Source organism: Populus trichocarpa, chromosome 11, assembly GCF_000002775.5.
Source record: "Populus trichocarpa isolate Nisqually-1 chromosome 11, P.trichocarpa_v4.1, whole genome shotgun sequence".
Lineage (NCBI taxonomy): Eukaryota > Viridiplantae > Streptophyta > Magnoliopsida > Malpighiales > Salicaceae > Populus > Populus trichocarpa.
Window position 1 is genome coordinate 1,890,644 of NC_037295.2, and position 19,623 is coordinate 1,910,266.

The 19,623-nt window shown below is 33.5% G+C and overlaps 3 protein-coding genes across 3 annotated transcripts; all 3 read right to left on the bottom strand.

The window, feature by feature from the left end:
- Positions 1-479: 479 nt before the first annotated feature.
- LOC7485431 (pectinesterase) lies at positions 480-3,338 on the bottom strand. The gene is made up of 2 exons (XM_002317172.4): positions 2,275-3,338; positions 480-1,353 (listed from the first exon to the last, which is right to left on the bottom strand). The coding sequence occupies exons 1-2, from the start codon at positions 3,254-3,256 to the stop codon at positions 662-664; spliced, it is 1,674 nt and encodes a 557-aa protein (XP_002317208.3). The 5' UTR covers positions 3,257-3,338; the 3' UTR covers positions 480-661.
- Positions 3,339-9,427: 6,089 nt separating this feature from the next.
- Positions 9,428-10,054, bottom strand: LOC7485432 (nuclear transport factor 2B). The gene is made up of 2 exons (XM_002317173.4): positions 9,664-10,054; positions 9,428-9,583 (listed from the first exon to the last, which is right to left on the bottom strand). Exons 1-2 carry the CDS (start codon positions 10,027-10,029, stop codon positions 9,509-9,511), a joined length of 441 nt encoding a protein of 146 aa, XP_002317209.4. The 5' UTR covers positions 10,030-10,054; the 3' UTR covers positions 9,428-9,508.
- A 3,988-nt stretch (positions 10,055-14,042) lies between these two features.
- On the bottom strand, positions 14,043-15,455 carry LOC7485433 (probable dolichyl-diphosphooligosaccharide--protein glycosyltransferase subunit 3B). The gene has a single exon (XM_002317174.4). The coding sequence runs from the start codon at positions 15,375-15,377 to the stop codon at positions 14,316-14,318; it is 1,062 nt and encodes a 353-aa protein (XP_002317210.2). The 5' UTR covers positions 15,378-15,455; the 3' UTR covers positions 14,043-14,315.
- Between the last annotated feature and the right edge of the window lie 4,168 nt (positions 15,456-19,623).

A 19,623-nucleotide genomic window follows, 5' to 3' on the forward strand; every position in this document is an offset into this window, starting at 1 on the left:
ATTTTATTGTGTTCTTCTTTTAGATTGATTTTTTTTTTAATTTCATGATTTAACAATGAGATTATTAAGAATTGAGTTTTATAATTTGTTTTGATTTGATTTATTTGGGGTTATCATGGTCTCATGATCTAGATCACAGATTTGAAAGACTAACCTAAGTAGACTCAGGTCGATCCAATCGTTTCAATATTTTTTTTAAAAAAAAATGTTGTCTTTATTTTTTTTATAGTCAAATTATATTTTTACCAGTTGTTCAGATTATTTTTGGATCCATCGAATCGATTGAGTCATATCGGTTCAATTCTCACTTTCTTACTTGTGTTTAAAATTTGAAATGTATAATTTCAAATTAATTTATATTTTAATATATATATATTTCGAAATGCTCCGAAATTAGTAATTATCACATCATCAAATACTTAAAGCATCGATATTACGCATTTTTCCCCCTATCATAATACACACAGGGAGAGAATTGCTTAAACGAAATGAAGAAAGCTCTTATTAATAACTCAAAACCCATTATTTCTAGTCAAAAGAACAAAAAAAGTTGAGCCCATTTCTACCGACCGAAATGGTTCTAAAAGGGAAAAAAGAGAAGGAAAAAAAAAAAGCCACGACATTTCACTTATTTTGAGAAGACATTGACCCCGGTCTATCATCACAGCCCTTCTGTATAAGAAACTCCAGTAGACTTCAACCAAACCCCTCCTTGTATCAACTCAGCCACCGTGAATTTCTTGGCCTCATTAGCACTAGTAATGACATGATAACCTGCCCAATTCACTCTTTTACTAGTACCAGCACCTGCTCCCTGGTTCAAATACTCACCATAATACAAAGTCTTTAGGGCAAACTCCCCATCCCACGCTGACCACCCAGCTGGATCAATAAGGTCACCAATATTGGACTGCATTACAACAGTCCTTGAGTACTCCTTCCATGGACGGCCCAAGAATGATTTGAATGAGCTCTTAACAGGCGTAAGATCAGAGCTTGCTATAATGTCACATTTCTGGATTGATGTCCCAGTGTTTTGGTTTGGGTCAGTTCTTCCTTGGGCTGTTACCATGTTCTTTTGTCCACTCATGGGCTTTCGTGGTACAAGCTTGCAGTTTTGGAGCACCACAGCAGCATTGCCGAAGATGAAGTCCACTGTGCCAGTAATATAGCTATCTCTGTAGAATTGCCGGAGGCTGTGGGTATAGAGGGTGTCTTGATAGGCATCAATGCGGCATCGGTTAATCACTGATTGATCAGCTCCGACGCGGAGGGCCACCGCTTGATGCTTCTCTGGGCCAGCGGTGTTTTGGAACCAAATGTCCTGGGCTATGAATCCATCACCAACAGCAGCTGCATTCATAGATCATAAAACTTGGTTGGTTTGACGTATAATGTGGGCGAGTATTTAATTTGTAAGAAACTAATTATGAAAGGTACAAGCCTTTTAATTCGTAATCATGCTTGTGATTTGGGATTATTCTAAGCTTGCTAATGGAATCAAATGTTTTTTTCCTCGTTTAGATGTGAGATATTGGATTGTGAAATATTTTTTAAAAGTATTTTTTAATTAAAAATATATATTATTTAAAAAATTATTTTTTAAATTAATATATCAAAATCACCTAAAAATACATCATATACTTTTTTAGATGAAAATCAAATTAAAAATTACTTTAAAAAGTAAATTATAACACAAAAACAAACACCTAGAAAGTGACACAAATAATACAATAAAAAATATTGAAACCTATTGAAAAATCAAATCTATTATAATATAAATTATAAATATTTAATATAATAATGAATTATAATGTAAATATTATCATCCAATCGGACAATTTTAATCCAAATAAATCATGTTTATTGTGATTTTTTAAAATATTTATCTAAATCATTATTATATTAAAATAAATATTCAATTCCATCAAAATGAGTAAATCTACTCCAAATAATATAGTAATGAATTCACTCCAAAAGTAATTACTTCAAATCATTGAAGAAATCTCATTCACTGATTTATATTAGCCGGCTTGTTGTCCTTCATAACAAAAGAGGGCAAACTTTAGGATATATTTCAATTTTCCCTTTGTTTGTCTTTTCTATATGGTGGCGTGTTCGAATGTGCTCTCTGATCTACCTAGTTGGACTCCTAAATGAAATGAGATAATAATTGGAAAAAGAAAACCATCGACATTGATTTTATGATAAGAAAAGGGCTGGATTTGATTTGTAGAAGAAATAAAGAAAAGGAAAGAGGAGGAAGATCTTTACCTACAGTGGCAGAGTTGAATGTTGTAGACCCATCAACAACATTCAAACTACCAGTAATGATAGTGGAATCCATGCCATCACCAACAAGCATCACGTTCTTCTTTTTCTTTCCCACTTCAACATTCTCCTTATATGTCCCCTTCTTCACATAAATAACATACCTGGTCTTGCCATTATCTGGTGCTGATGCCACAGCCTCTTTCACAGTCTTGTACTTACCACTCCCATCTTTAGCCACTGTAACATCAGCGTTGATGTCCTTTGGCAGAGCAACTAGAAGCTTTCTATCCATACTAGGTAGCCATGATGGAAAATCTTCTTTCAATGAAAAGATGTCATTATTTTCTTTCGAGGGTGAAATTGCAGCTAGTATGGCTAGAGAAGTTCTCGCTCTCAATATCAGGTCATTGAGGTCTGGCTCCATTGTGGACCTGGCTGGACCATTTAGCCCATCTAAGCATGTATCATGGTTGGTGAGGACACTGCTAAGCCACGTAAGAGCATTTGCATGGGATTTGGATGTAACTCTTTCAAGAGCAACTATTGTGTCCTTGATTCTGTACTTGGAGATCTCCATCAGCTCCACACAATCTCCTAGGGCCGCTTGTTCTCTAGCATCATTGATCCGACTGTGAATAACCTTGGCCTTTTCAATAGTATTTTGTATGTGGGGTGTGGATTTTCCTAACAAGAGCTGAAGTAGACCGACTTGGCTCATTTTAGTGGATGTGTTTGAAGCTATTTGTGAGACCACGGCTAGGCATGATTCTTGGTCATATGCATGGTCACATAAGTTTTGCAATAGGCCAGGAGGGGAAGAGGGGTCAGTTTTTGTGTAATAGCGCATGGTAACTAGTGTGGTTGAGCTTAAGATTGCAACCATGGAGAGAACTAGACATATAGTTTTGCGACGAGAGGTTTTGGGGGTGGCTAATAGAGGAGTATTCATTGTTGCCATGGTAGCAGTGTTTGCTTTTTCCATGGACTTATCCTCTCATGTATTTATAGTGCTCCATGAATTAAGATACGACAAAGCAAATAGACAATAAGAAAATTGTCTCTTTAGTTAGTTTATGTTCAAAATGTATTAAAATCGAAGTTGTCGACACCTAAAAGTCACATGTGTGTGTTTTTAGGATAAGTTATAAAAATGCATTGACACATCCACATCATACCATATATCTATTTAAAAAAACTCTCATCATATCTCAGAATCAAAACTATATTCATATATATCTCACTCTATTTCAATCTGTTCCAATTCTAATTTTTTTTATTTAAATAGTATAAAAAATATGCTATCATTCTATATATATATATATATATATATATATATATATATATATAATTAAGAAGAATAAAAACCGTAAAATAATATAGTATATTCATAGACGACAGGAAGCATCTAGGATTATTTTTCGTTTTCTGTAGTTGGTAAATATCGCTATCATTCCATGTGATTAGTCGTTGCATTCTTAAAGAGTTGCAGTGGTGGAATATTGACTGGTTTAAATTTGAAACCATCAATTTTCTTAAACCACGAAAACTACGAGCACACATTGAGACTATTTCACACCTTTAGATAACATTTTCCAAGCTTTTTAAACATTGAGACTATATCTACATTCAAAGAAAAATATCTATAATAATTTAATTAATTAGTATGGTTTTAAACTGTAATTTTCATGGTTTGATTTTGTTTAAATTGTAAAAGCCATGGGAGGAATATATTCCTTTAATAGATCAGATCAACCCTTCTTATTTTACTAATTATTTATTTATTTATCTTCGAGGGATTAGCCATACACCTCACATGTTTCTAGCCATTCACGTGGAATCACAAAGAGGGAAGTGGGTATTTTCTTATGAATATGGAGGCAATCATGGCACTGGCTAAAACATTAATTATTATTATATATACGAAAGTTGTTTCATTCATTTCATGGACTTGTCATAATTAGCCCATAGTGGATAAAATGATGGAATTCTTTAATCTTTTTCAACGTGCGACACGATTACCTTACCTTTTCTACGCAATATTTTCCTAGAATATATATGATTTTGTTTCTTGAAAGTGTTTTATTTTTTTATTTTAAATTAGTTTTTTATAGTTTTAGATTGTTTTAATATACTAATGTTAAAAATAATTTTTTAAAAAATATAACTTAATATATTTTTAAATAAAAAACAATTTAAAAACAATAAAATGAGTAATCTTTAAAATTCTAGAGGCTGCCTGAGACTTATGTACTCTACTTGGAAACTTTTGATTATTTAATTGTTATCACATATTGATTGCAATTTGTTGAAAAGATAAGACAGCCAACAAAGTTATGAAGATAGTGCCGAAACCTACCTCAGTTTTCAACTTTAAAATACTTTGCGGAAAATATTGTTTTTGTGCAGGATCATCGTTTTCTTCATCCACTTGCTTAGGAGTTTCCAAGTTTCTTATTCAAGTTTCAACAAAATCTGAATTTGTAGCAGCCGGAGGATAAAGAAAGTTGCGATATAATTGCTTATCTTTATAATTTAATACTGAGATAAAGCTAGCTCATTAATGGCATTCCAACCACTCCTTGCCCCTCTTCGTTGACTAGAATACAAAGACATAAGACCTGGCGTGTAAAACCCCGTATGAACATCAGATCAAAGGTTGTAAGATACTGATGAGTAGTGTTGTAATAAATTCTTTAGTCAAGAAAATTAGTCATTGTTATGGAGTTAAACAGAAAAATAATTTGTTACAGTAGAGGTTGATGATGATATCAATGACATCACGTTAATATCAGCATTAACACAAACGTGATTAATTAGCTGTTTCAGGTTATAGTCAAGGCACAATTTTACGTCGAGAGGCGCAAAATGAAAAAGAAAAGAAAAAGAATACACAGTTTTTTTCCCACATGTTTTTAAATTTATTTTAATTTTAATTTTAATGAGCTGTCGACACTGTAAAACATGACATTGATTATTATTCTTCTTGGAGCTTCTTTAATCCCTTGGAGAACTGCCAAGAACAATGGTCTCCTGGAAAGTAGAAACAGGTGAGGGAGGAGAGGTTGCAATCTCCATGCATGGCTGTGGAGAAAAAGAAAAAGAAAAAGAAAAAGAAAAAGAAAAGGGAAAGAACGACAAAAGGAAGGAGGCACATTCAGTGCCCATGCTGCTGCTGCTGCTCCACTCGTTAGAAAATGAGAGTCGAGATCAATGGCAGTAATTTGGGAACAAAGGGAAAGTTTTGCAATATTAATTAAAATTATGCAGTGTTGACGAGAGAGAGGAGAACACAGCAACGAAAAGCAATTGTAAATTGCTTTTTACAAACTGAGGTTGGTCCTCAGTTTTGGAGTGGAATCCAAGAGAAAAAAAAATATTAGTATAAACCAAACACTTTAAAACAATTTTTTATTCCAATCGCAGACGTAGCAGTAGAGCCAAACACCCCCACGTGTTTTTATTTTTTAACAGGAACATAAATATCTTTTAAAAGATCACTTGGGCACAAATGTTTTTGTTTTACTTTTTTTTTTAATAATGGTATTACTAAAATAACCTCTTAAAAAAAAAAAATTTGTGCAGGGGCTGTGTTGTAATTTTTTTTTACATGAACATTAAAAATACTTGAATACCTTTAGGATGAAATTTCTTATTTTGCCCCTCAAACTCGTTTGTTTTTTTTATATATAATTTTTGCATTTGCTTGCGTTATCTTAACTATCGTATGTTTTTTTTTTTTAATAATGGTATTACTAAAATAACCTCTTAAAAAAAAACTTTTTATGCAGGGGTTATGTTGTAATTTTCTTTTTACATGAACATTAAAAATACTTAAATACCTTTAGGATCAAATTTCTTATTTTGCCCCTCAAACTCGTTTTTTATATATATATATATATATATATATATTTTACATTTGCTTGCGTTGCCTGAACTATTATTGATTTATTTTTTTATTCTAATTTTGGTTTTTATTTTAGTTAATATAATTTTTATTATGTTTTTTTTTCAAATAGTTTGATGGGACAATGAAAAACTTTTATTAATGTACATGGATTATTCATTTCGTTATGTAATCATAATTATAAAACAACAATGTTTTGTCATTATATATATATAGATGCATGTTCTTTTAGGTAATTTTATAATCAAACCTCATACAAAAAACATATTAACCAAATACAAGAAACTGTTTTTTTTCAATCACAATTTCAACCGCAGTTTTAACCAAGCACATCAAACTTTAAAACGAACCTCACAAAAAACATATTTTATTAAACTATTTTTTTAAAACCACATCCACAAAAGCAGCTACAATACCAAACAGACACTCAGAATCTAATAATATTGGTGTCGGTACAGTAAAAAATTAATTATCTAAAAATTAAAGGTTAATGATGTTCAATAATTGATATTGGCATATCTTTAATTAAGTAAAACTTTATTTAAATTAAAAAAAAAACTCATGTTTTCTATTGAACTTTTTAGAATATTTATGTAAACATAAATGTATGCATGTTTATTTTGTATTACTCTATAATTTTAATGTTATGGTTGATATGATTGTGATTCGAGATGATTAGATCAATTTCTTGAAAGATTTTTAAAAATATAATAGGATTGAGATGTTTTAAATATAAAGAAATCTTTGTCTAGATTTACTTAGTTTTTCTTAAATTCAAGGCTAATGAAAGATTTATATCATTAAAAATTTACAAGGTGTTATATATGATGAGCCCGAGTCATAGGTTACGCTAGTTAACTTGTGAGTTAATGGGTAAATCAAGTCTTGGATCAAATAATCACCAAGTTGATTAAATAAACTGAGTTTAATAATTATGAATATAGAGCTAAAGGTAATTGTTCTATTTTTGGATTATATAGTTAATTATAATGCTAAAAAATTATTTTTAAGAATACTTTTTTTTATTCAATTATTAGTGTATTCTTGAGTGAGCATCAATCAAAATTAAGTCTTTTATTTGAATAATTTTGAAGGTATACATATATATCTTTCACATTCACATTGATAGTGCATTCAAATAAGTATTAATAAAAAATTTTGAGTGTTGGTTCCAAAATCTTAACCAAAAATTCATGAAAAGAAATAAAACCTTTTGAACCATAATACTAACTCTATGATGTTTTTGTTTTATTTTTATTAAGAATTATGGTATTAACGATTTAGAACCATGGTAGGACGACGGTATAGAACTAAAATAGCTACATCAAGATAAAGGCTTCCATTTTAGCTTATTATGATCAAAAGAAGAAAAAAATTAATATTTTTCTTGTCCCTTTTTTAATTGTTTGCTTTAACATCCTTAAGCCCTTGTTTACATATAGTTTTAAATAAGCGACGGCTCTCATTTAACAACAGTTCTGTTAATTTTTTTTTATTATTATTAATATGGGTGTTCGGATTAGCTTAAACGTATCTTGACTAATTTCACGAGCTCTAAAGTTAATGATTATATAAGTTTTCAGTAATTCTGAGATTTGTGAGATTCAAACTAGTAACATCTAAAAAATAAATTTAAAACCTGATCAATTAAGTTATATCCATGATTATAGTTGTGTTTTCTTTTGTTGTTTTTTCACGTGTTACAGCCGACAAAGTCTTCTTTTTATAAAGAATCTTTGGTTGTTTTGAATTATTAGATCTAGGGAAAAAAATTATAATTTATAATAAAGACTAAACAAAACCCACTTCAGTTTTCATGTAATCTATATTTTATGAGAACACGTGATTATATATATTCAGAGGACGTTCTTCTTTTGGCGCAAATCATCATTTCCACATGCTTTAGATCCAGCATGACTAAGCCTGGTTTAACAACGAGTTAATCCAAGAAATTTAGAACTCGAAACTTAACTCGGGTTAAGTTTATAATTAAAATCGATAAGATATTTATTAAATAAAATCTAATTGATCTGAATCAGATTTGGTATGATTTGGTTGATATAATTAATCATAATCTCTAAGCAAGATTGTGGGCAAGAAAACAAAAAAAAATCAACTTTATTTAAGAAAAAAAAATCAATAACTTGGTGACAATTATGATATGATTTAAAGAGAATTAATCAAGTCATTGAAATGATATTTTCACAAGTGACAGAAGAAGGGCAAGAATAGGGGCATGCGGCATCACCGATTGCGTAATATCCATTGTTCATGGTCTTTTCCAACAAAATAACATTGCAAATTCTACATAGGAACAAAATTTAACTAAGAAACAAAAATCAATATAAAACATCGCAAGGAGAGCTTGCAATGTGATTGATAAGATTTAAAAGGATAAGGTTGAAAAAAATTTCACAAAAAAACTACGAACATCTCATATAAAACATGAATCGAGTTTCAGCAAGATAAGATAAGATGGGAGTTGAACGAATATGATTTAATAAAAAATTTAATCTAAATTTATTAATTTTTTTTAAAAAATTTAAAATGATATTATTTTTATTTTTTTTATAAAATATAAAAAGTTAAATTAATTCAAGATAGTTTATTTCTCATCTAATCTATCTAATCCATGACACAATACTTTCCCCGGATCGACCCACAGTAAGTTTTAAAAACTATGGTTTTAGCTTTCTCTCGGGTGTTTTTTTTTTTTTCACCCTCCTTTTAGGCTGAGTGATTAGTCTCTGTAATGTCATTGGATTTGGGGCTTGTTTCTCCTACTAGGCCAATCCGCTTTGTTGAAAGAAAATGGGCTTCTTTCATTATCCTGGAATTCAAAAGGTGGAGGGGAGCTTAGCCATAGGTAAGCAATTGAGCAATGAACTGGACTTGGTCGTGGCTTGTAGCCCAATAACTTAATTCTTAATTAATAAGGTTTGAATTTTTTGTATCATGATTAATGAGAAACAATAAATTTCTATCAGAAGCAAACCCAAACTTAATTAAATAAAATAAAATAAAAATAAAATAAAATTCTATCAGAAGATTCAGAACCATGATACAATAGCTAACAACATCCTGATTTCAACCATTAGATCTACCGTAATAATTCATTTTTTTTTGTTTTAATTCATTTTTATATCTATAAAATCATTTGAAAAGGGGATTTTGTCCCTATTAATGTATATCTTGATTGATTTATAAGTTAATTCGAAGGTACATTATAGTAATTAATCACTTGAACCATCAAGTTAAGATACAAAATATTATTCCATCAATCAATATTAAGGTTACAAGTGCAACATGTGAACAGAAAAGTGAAAAAAATCAACCATAATTTAGCCGGAAAAAGTCATTTTGCACGAAGAAGCATCCATCTTGTGTTGGAATCAAGTGAAACATCTGCAACAACATTAAAGAAATTTGAGTTTAATCTCAATATTCTCCAAGTTCTTTTGCATGTATTCTACTAATGTTCATACCTGGCTAAATCTCAGGTGATGCTCCTCTCCAGGCAACTGGAGGCTGCCACTGACAAACACGACGATGCCCCCTCCATGAGCTGAGGGCTGTGAATCAATGGTGCTAATTATATGTTTGCAGTTACCAAATGGCAAGTTGTTTAGCTTACAGGAGATATCCTCAACGCCAACTATCTTCTGACCCTCAAATGTCAGCATGGAGGTAGGCTGGTAAAGAGAAGCAAGAGAGGATCGATCATTGTCGAAAAGGTTGTAGTAATGATCCACAAATGCCTTCCCCACCACTTCAACCTGTTCTTGCACATGGCACCTCTCCATCTCCGTATTGAAGTGATTCCCTTCTCCGCCACCAACAGGCCATGCCATTTATATAAGCAAACGAATATGCTGCGAAGAGCTTTGGCCTTAAAAGGGGGAAAAGAGAGAGAAGTTGATATTGCTTTGTCTCGTAAATAGACACCAGAAGACTATTACACCCTTGTTATGGCATCTGATTCAGCGAAAAGGAGGGTATTATGGTAATTGGAAACAATCTGAACCACGAATCTGAACCGCTGTATTCCTACGCAAAGTTGCATGGGGTTTGAAATGGAGAAAAGGATCGATGTTGGAGCAAGTAATGCTTGGCATCCACAATAACTTTCAAGCTTTTCTGCCGTCCAAATTACCCTTTTATGTCATATAGTAGGACCTCTTCCTTCTTTTCAAATGTGTGCTTGTTGGCTTTTAGGTTTCCAATCATTCTCTGCAATCAAGCTTAAATTGGGTTCAAACTAACACAACTTATAGGTTCTGGAAGAAAAATATACATTTCTATGCGTGAAAAGTTTCGAAAGCCCAGTTGGCCTCTGATGAAAAAGGGCCAAGTATCGAACTAGATTTTAGCAGCTCAGAGGAAGCATCAGGGTAAGGGTTTTGAGCTGTGTTAGCATTCATCACATACTGGCACCATGGCTTTCTAGGCATGGGGAAAGAACTTGACAAGTGAGAAGATCATACGGATCCTCTCTCCACTTGTATTTGCATTCCAAAGCTACAATAGCTATAACCCCTGAGTAATTTACAGTTTTGAGCATAAAAGGCACAAATCGCTTTTTTCTTTCTGCTTCATCTAAAGCAAACATTCTCTAATCACATCATACTTGTCAACTAAAACAACATGCTCTGAAGAGAATCATTGAGAAATAAAATCGAGAGGAACACCTGAGAGAACATAAGAATTCAAGGAATCCAAAAGTTTTCAAGGAACTCAAAAAGAGATGGTAACATTTGAAAGCATGGTTTTCCAACTTGATTCATTAAGTTCACAGTTCAAGCTTTATATTATCAGAGACAAAGGATACACAGTATCCCAATAGTTTTGACCACAAGAAGTCAACAGCAACTTCTAGTCCAGTGACCAGGTGCGATCAGCAGCCACAGGCTTGAGTAGAAAGTTGACTTCCAAAGAATGAAATGAAAAATTCTATACTATGAGCATGAAGACATATCAATTCTCCAAAAACTAGGACAGAAAACGCAAATGAGAAACATGTACACTACCTGCTCAACCATGAGCCTTTCCTGCCACACGGCTGAGCCATTCTTTTTGGCCCTAAATCACATACAATCCCCAAATTCCCTCAGCCTGTTATTCAGCTTACTATCAAGCAACTATTCTGAATCAAGCTGGATACGACAAAAGAACTATAACTTCTCAAGCTCCTTATTTACAGACAAAAAGTAGAGAGAGCAAACATAAACCACAGTTGAGATCCAAAGACAGGCTTCTGCATATAAGTTAAATAGAAAACTTTTAATAGTGTGGAATAGACAAATTTAAATCATATTATAAACTATCAGCAAAGACTAGAGACGAGTTCAGGCACGCCCAAACCTCAGCAAGCAGCCCTTAACACCCAATATTGGATCTAAGAGCTGCACACGCATGTACCAATAGGACGCCTTAGCTATACTTTTGGGAATTAAGCATAAATGTCATTTAGAAAACAGAAAGCGACTATAATTTCAACAACTCAAAGTCCCAAAACATATAGAGCTAAAAATTTCTTTCAACGAATAATACACTTGGCCCCATGGCAAGTATTTACCACTCTTACACAAAAATAACAGCATCTGTAATTTTAGAAATCAACAATAGACAACAAGGGTTTCCATGAATTCTATTCCAAGACAAATGTACGCATTTAACATGGATATTTAGCATCAATTTGGAAACAGTTCAATTGAAGAGAATTTACGTAGGAATGATGCATCCAACACCCTTAATAACATAGCTTGATTTCAAATTCAAGCCTTTCAACAAAGCAAGCTGACAATATCATTTAGAGGATAAAAAATTTTCCCCAAAGTTAGAACAACAGGAATGAATGAGAAACATGCAGATAACCTACTCCATTTTTTCAGCTCAAGGCACATAGAACACTCCCTGACACCCATTAGCCCATGCAGATAGCCTACTCCATTTTCAGTTCTAAGCATACCAGAATACCATTAAAGCATAAGCTAATCAAAATTCCAATCACTGTAACAAAATCCATTAGCACACAGCTATATTGTGCAAAAAAACATTAATCGGTACATATATTCATCTATAGGTGAACTAATACATCAACACTTCAACAGCAATTTAGTTTAACAATAACATCATAGCCCTTTAGCTCTCCAACTCAAGCTTGACCTTACTCTTCACCCTTATACCTTTGTGTGAAAAACATTTAGGAACAAAACTTAAAGAATCAGACTTTAAACTTTTACCTCTAGAAGAATCAAGCATGGCTATTCCAACAATTGACACGGGATGTGTTTGAACCAGAGAATCTAAGCAACAAGTTTTTTTTTTTTTTTTATAAACTTCATAATCTCACCCAAGCTCTAAAGTACAGTATGAATTCAATTTCCCAAACTTCTTATGTGTCATTCTGGGAAATGCAAAAGTTGTCGACCACGCTCAGGAAACAAAAACAGGCTTATATCTCTAAGATGCATAGATATATTCAAATGTACCATTCTAGGAAATCCAAAAGACAAACCACACTCGAGAAACTAAAGCAGAGCTATGTATTTAAGTTGCATAGAAACCTTCAAATCCTATAGTCAACTATCAACTAGCCAAAGCTAGTGTCCCTAAATGCATCTAACTCCAAAAGTTAAAATTCAAGATTGTGCATGCATGATGCAACAGGACACTGAAGATATAGTTAAAGGAATTAAGCATAGAGCAATTTAAAATACAAAAGAAAATGACTATCATTCAATGTCAACTAATCATAAACCAAAATTATAGGGGCAACTCAAAATATTTGACAATGAAGTGCCTGGAATTCTCCATGAATACAACATTTCACACCTATGTCAAATTGCTAGTCATCCACGTGAGAATAGCGTCTTTCGTTTTTGGCAGTCATCGTTTATCCCATGTAATTCTCAAGTTGAGTTCTAAGAATGCTCTCAATCATATTAAAGTTAAACCAATAAAAGTTACAACAGCTAGCAAAATTATTACATCATTTTGTTTTGGCAGACAGCTTCTTTGTGCAAAATCAACATTAATCAATACCCACTTCCAAAGGTAACTAATATATGAATCATACTTTACAGCTCTCCAACCTCAGAACCCATGTCATCACTTCCAACAACCTTAGGAATGGTCTCTCATGACAGTCTTTGCCTACCCCCCCCCCCCCCCATCTCTCTTCATTATTACATCATCTACAGACATGTAAAATCTAAAACTACATGGAACTAAGCACCTATTCTTCCACCAAAAACTTCATTATCAACAAGAAAAGAGAGCTTCGTATGCTTCTTAAATGGATAATACTAACAGAAACACAAACTAATGACAAGCAACAGCAAAAGCTGGCTTCTTTACCTAAACCAGATAGAAACTTGTAAAATGTTGAACTGTACAAAGTAAAACCCTGTCATCATACAGCTGCACCAAACTTACAGCTAATGGATTGTCTAAATACCAGTAAGTTGCGTCTAGCACCTAAAATCCTTTTCAAGTACTTGCTTGCATATGCAATAGGGAGGCACCAATCTTACTAGCAGAAATTGAGCATGTCTTTAAAAAACTAAAGGAAACAACTATAACATCAACTCTGCATAGCCCAAAACCTTTTACAATGAAGTTTCAGGTATTTCCTTAACATAGCCATTTGGATCCCACAACAAATGGCCATTCATTCACAAACTAATTAGTTTTTACAGTCAAGATTATACAACAATTAATTTTACTAAGCATATAGCTACATTTCCTTTCAAGCAAATATAAAATAACCATTATATCTAAAAGTAAGAAACTTGTCGCAAGCATAAGCTAGCTACTCAAACAACTACACAACCACGTATATTAATCAAAATTTCCATCACAATTAAAAACATCCTGGAATTTCATGCCACTTATATTGTAATTTCAAGTTCAGTTCTAAGCATATCAGAATCATTTTAAGGGTAAACTCATTAAAATTCCAATCGCCCTAAACAAAATCCTTTAGCAAACAGCTACATTGCGTAAAAACAAGCATTAATCAGTACTCATATTCTTGTAAGGGTACACTAATACATCAGATTCTTATACCAGCTTACTTCAACAAAAGCAGCAAAATGTTCATAACCTCTTACCCTCCAAACTCAAAACAACTTCTTCAATTCCAACTTGTAGGCCAAAACGCATGAACACCATAACCAGTCTTCCAATTATCCAAATGAACAACCTTCCTAACAGCCCAAAACGAAATAACCAACGAAACACCCATAACAACCCGCTGCGCCGTCCTATTCTTCACTCTCACAAGAACATGAGTAACAACACCCAACAACAAGCCAACAATCGTATACAGAAACCCGACCGCAAAACCTTCTGCTCCTAACTGCATTCCAGACCCTTGATAGAAAAACACCAGCTTATTCGGATCATTCCTATCTACCAAAAACATCGGCATTTTCCTAATTATATTAAACATAGCACCAGAAACACTGAAAAAGTAAACAAACACTGCGCCGAGCAGCCAAACTTTCCAATCATGCAAGAAAGTGTCTTTAGTGAGAAGTTTCTTGATAAAAAAGAAGGCCCAGATCAACAAAATCACTCCCAAGAAAGCGATTTGATTGGTGGATAACATCGGCGGCCGATTAATGGGACCCACAGTCAGTTTTGTCCTGGATTCAACAAACTCCGCCATTGATTCAGCCATCCGCGAAAAATCACCTTGGTCCATCTGCTCTGAATCCTTCGGATTCTTGACATTGGGCCCCACAAGACGGATGTGGGGAAGGGAGTTGACGCCGAAGAGGGCGAATGAGTTTTGGGATTCTTTGAATTCGACGTCGCAGAAGAAGAGGGAGGAGGCAGACGACGCATCGTTGTTGGAGATGAAGGATGAGGATAAGAGGGAGAATTCTGTGTGGAGATCTTGGAGGTGGAGTTCGGTTTTGGAGTGGAGGTGTTTAGCGTCGAAGAAGATGAGGAGAGTGTAAGGGCGAGGGGTTTTGGTGGAGGTTAAGAAACGGGAGACTATGTGGTCGTTTAAGTGGATGACGCCGGATTTGGATTGAGATCGGAGGTAGAGGAGTTCGGTGACTAGGTCGGAGGTCTCGGAGTCGGAGTCAGAGTCAGAATAGGAGTCCGCGGTGGAGTGGTGGAGGTAGACGGAGAGGAAGGTTGTGAAGAGGAGGAGAGGGAGGAGGAGAGCTCGTGAGATCGCCATTCTGGAATGGGTGAGAGTGGAGCGAGGTGGAGAGGGAAGACTTAGACGTTTGGGTTTTTTTAGGGAGTGTAGAGTGGCCAATGAGAAAGTGACAAGTGTGAATTTGTGAGTCACTTCTTTGTTTCTTATTGGTGCCTTTGAGTAAACGAATTGATTAGGCACACCTTTGGACTGTATGAAAGTGTGTATTGTTTTCATAAGTTTTTTAAAAGTGTTTTTATATTAAAAAAAAATTAAAATTTTAATTTATAATAATTTTTTTAATAATTTTAATGTGTTAATATTACAAATAAAAAAATTAATTTTTTTAAAAAAATATATTGCTTCGTAATATTAAACTTGCATGAATAAATCAGCTCATTTATACTTTTTTTTATATTGATTTGTGTATTTTTTTTTAAAAAATAATTTTGAACAATGTTGTTTAAGAAATATTTTAAAAAATATTATTATTTAAGAGTATTTTTACATCATTATGATAAGAAAAAAGATTTAAAATAAATCCTAATCAAATTTTGAATCAACAAATTATAAACTATAATTTATTTTATAGTGCCTAATAATTGGATATAAGAAGCATAAAGAATATAGAATACTTTTTTATATAATTATGGAAGGAAGAGCTTTAACCCTACTCTAACATATTTTACTTAGTTGATAAATTTTTAAAATGTTTTCCATCTAAAAAATATATCAAATTAAAATAATTTAAAATTATTCAAAAAACATTAATTTTATTATTTTTAAATAAAAAATAACTTAAAAAACGTACGAACTGTAATGTAAAATGGTGGCTACATTCATCGCTGCTGCAGGTTGCTAATTGAGAGTGCGGGGATAGCTCATACACTGGAATGGAATTTGAATATTTAAAGTGATGCGAGGAAGAAAATTTCCATACACTTGGCCAGGGAGATGCATGATATTGTTAAAGAATTAATTCAATAATTTAAGTTATGTAATTTAATAGTTTGATTGTTTAATTTAATAGTTTGAGTTGTTAGATAAGATTTTAAGATATGATTTATATTATTTTTTAATATATTTTTTTAAATGAAAACTTTTTGAACTTGAAATTTGTATAGATCCATATTATTTTATGCTTGATTTTTATCAAATAAATGAGGATGATGAGATTTGAACTTGTGATTGCTTGACTATTAAAACTCTGATACCATGTCAAAGAACATAAATAAGATTTCAAGATATAATTTATATCATTTTGTAGCATCAATCCACCTCTCTAAAAAATACATAGCAACCTGAAGTGTGTAGCTCAACTGGTCAGGTCTAAGTTTGCTATCTAGAAGTCACCAGTTCAAGTCTCACAAACTTCAGAGCCACCGGAGACTTACATGTTTGTTAACTTTAGGGCCCGTTGGATTAGTCGGGGTGCACACAAGCTGATACAGACATTCATGTTAATAAAAAAAAAACATACGTTGCTGTTGGTTCATCAGGTTTGAACCACATCTTCAACAACATTTCGATCATGGTGTGGTTTCAAAGCTTTTCTCAGTTCCTGTGGGTAGGAAGGCCAACAGATTGTTTTCAAAAAACTCGCACGATCGACTCGTTAAGTTCATCAATCCTATCTTCTTCCTTTCTGTAAATCCTCTCTTCTTACACTAAACCATCGAGAAGCTCGATCGTATGGTACTGGCAACATGGCTGGCTACCTTTGAGGCATCTGAAGTTCATCACTTTTTTGAGAGAGGGAAAAAATGTCATGTAATTTGCCTACGAACATCTCGTAAAACATGTTCTCAGCAGACAATTATGCAGCTCTATAGCAGAGTAACAGCATGCTCATATTGGCAATTATAGTAGAGCACCATAACGGGAATTGGAACTTCAATGGGAAGATCAATGGAGGGACATATTAGCATCAGCTAGGTTGATAAATTAAGGAAGATTCAAGTTTCATCATTCCCATGTTTACAAGCAGCATCAAGTATTATGCTATGAGTACCAAAACCAGGGTCAAGTTCCCTCTCTCGCATCTGATTTAACCTCTCAAACGCAGCTTCAAAATCACCTCTTTTACTACAGCATTATATCTATACGAAGAATCTGCATGCGCAATCAACGAAAAAGTTAACTTATCAGGCATAACCCCATCTGTAATCATGGCACAATAAGAACACCAAGCTCAATTAATCTCATTTTCTCTACGCAAAGCATCAAGAGTTGCATTACAAGCACAACCAGAAGCAATAAATCCTTCACCCCTCACCTTCCTATACATCTCTAAACTTTCCATAAACACCCTTCCGTGAAAAACATTCAAGAACAAAACTTAAAGCATCAGACTTTAAACTCTTACCTCTAAAAGAATCAATCATGGCCTCTCCAAGGACACACGATGTGTTTTCACCAAAGAATCCAAGGTGGGTCTCACAGGTTGAGTGAGACCTGAATTGACATAGACATTGATGAGGTAACAATAGGTGTCGGTGCAGCGTCGATGATGATTTTTGTTCGTTTGTTTATTGATTTGGGGGTCACCATCTGATATTTGGTTCAAGGTTATTATGTCTTGTTAGAGATTCAAGAGTAAGAAATTGATTGTAGCTAGGAAAAATATTAGCATCCCTAGCACACCCTACATGAGATAAACTACTTCGAGGTTTTGATAAGTTATAGAAGTTTGAAAAATTGTCTTTTCATCGAATATCAGGAATACATCCTACATGTAAGCTTGTAATCCTTAACCATGAGCGAATCAAAACATTCAATTCTTCTTGTCTTTTTATTTTTTTTTCTTTTGGTTTTATCATTCAAAAACACAAATAAAAATAAAAATACACACACCACTTTTCACTAGTTTTCTCATGTTTGCATGTTTACAACATAACATAAAATTTAAAAAAATACCAATAATTTAAATACATATTCTAGCATGTAAAAATTACAAAACAGACCCCTAAAATTCCAGGAATTGCAGAGGAAGACTTCTAGGAATGTAGAAACAGTGGTGGTGCGTCTCCTCCACGCGCGACGGTGACCTGTAAAACACCCAAAAATGTAACAAGTAGTCTGTTTTAATTTTCCTTCATTGTTTTCAAATATGCTTCTCTCCTTTCTCTTTTTTTTTAGATCTGCTTCACTGTAGATCTGTTTTTTTTTTATGGGTTTCGTCTTCTTCTCCACTGCTTCAGGTAGTTGGTGGTAAGGAGGAGGAAAAGGGTTCAACTTGTGTGGGACAGCTACAGGTCTGTAGGCGCTACTATGTTTTGGTTGTCGCTAGAGGCTGGTTGAAGAAGAGAGAGCTGGGTCTCGGTTTAGCAGAGATGGGGGAAGCTAGAGACGGCGTCTGTGGGGCTGGTCTCCTATGTCAGTGGGCGGCGACTCTAGTTTGGCCAATAGACGAAGGCGATGCTCTCGATGGCTGGGGGAAGAATAGCTAGGGAAAGGGACAGTGTGAGGCCGGTTTGTGGGGGCTATGTTGACAGAGAGGGAAGGCCTGTAAGTGATGGTGGGTTTAATGGAGTTCTCTGGTTTGTTTTTGGCAAAGGGAGGGGCGAAGCTTTGGCTGGTTTAGAGAGAAGAAAAAACAAAAACCCCAAAAATATGAGGGGTGGCGGCTGGCTTAGAGAAGATGAAGTTTCTTTTTTAGGGTTCCCTTCTGGCCTTTTCTTTTACCCCTTCCTCCCAAATTTTTTCTCTCCTAATTCCCCCCCGTCTTGTGTAGATTTATATTTATAGGTAAAATGTTGCTAGGTTTTCAAACTCGTTCCTCAACTTTTTTTTTTTGGCAATTTTAGGTAGCAACAACAGGATTTAAGGACTGGTTTAAGCTTAAGGTGTTTGAGAGTATGGTAACGATTGCATTTCAAATGGCTTTTTGTTTGAAAATAATATATTTTTTATTTTTTAAAATTTATTTTTGACATTAACACATTAAAATGATCTAAAAACACTAAAAAACATTAATTTGAAGCAAAACAATTTAAAATTTGACAAAACAACATGTTGAAACTCAATACCTAACACCCATTGATTTGGACCCAATTGAAAAGGTTTAGAGAAATTTGAGGGTTAGTTTGTGTTTTGTGGAGGATTTTGTAAAAGAGATAAGGAGTTGGTTTTGTGGTGAGGTTAAGGTTTTGAGAAGTGAAACCTAGTTATGTTTAGGGGTGTTAAAAGAAAATGTATCTATTCATAATATTTGTATTAATTCGTTAAAATCAAATAATATAAATATTAAAGATGATAGTGGATTAAAAAATCTAAAACATAAATA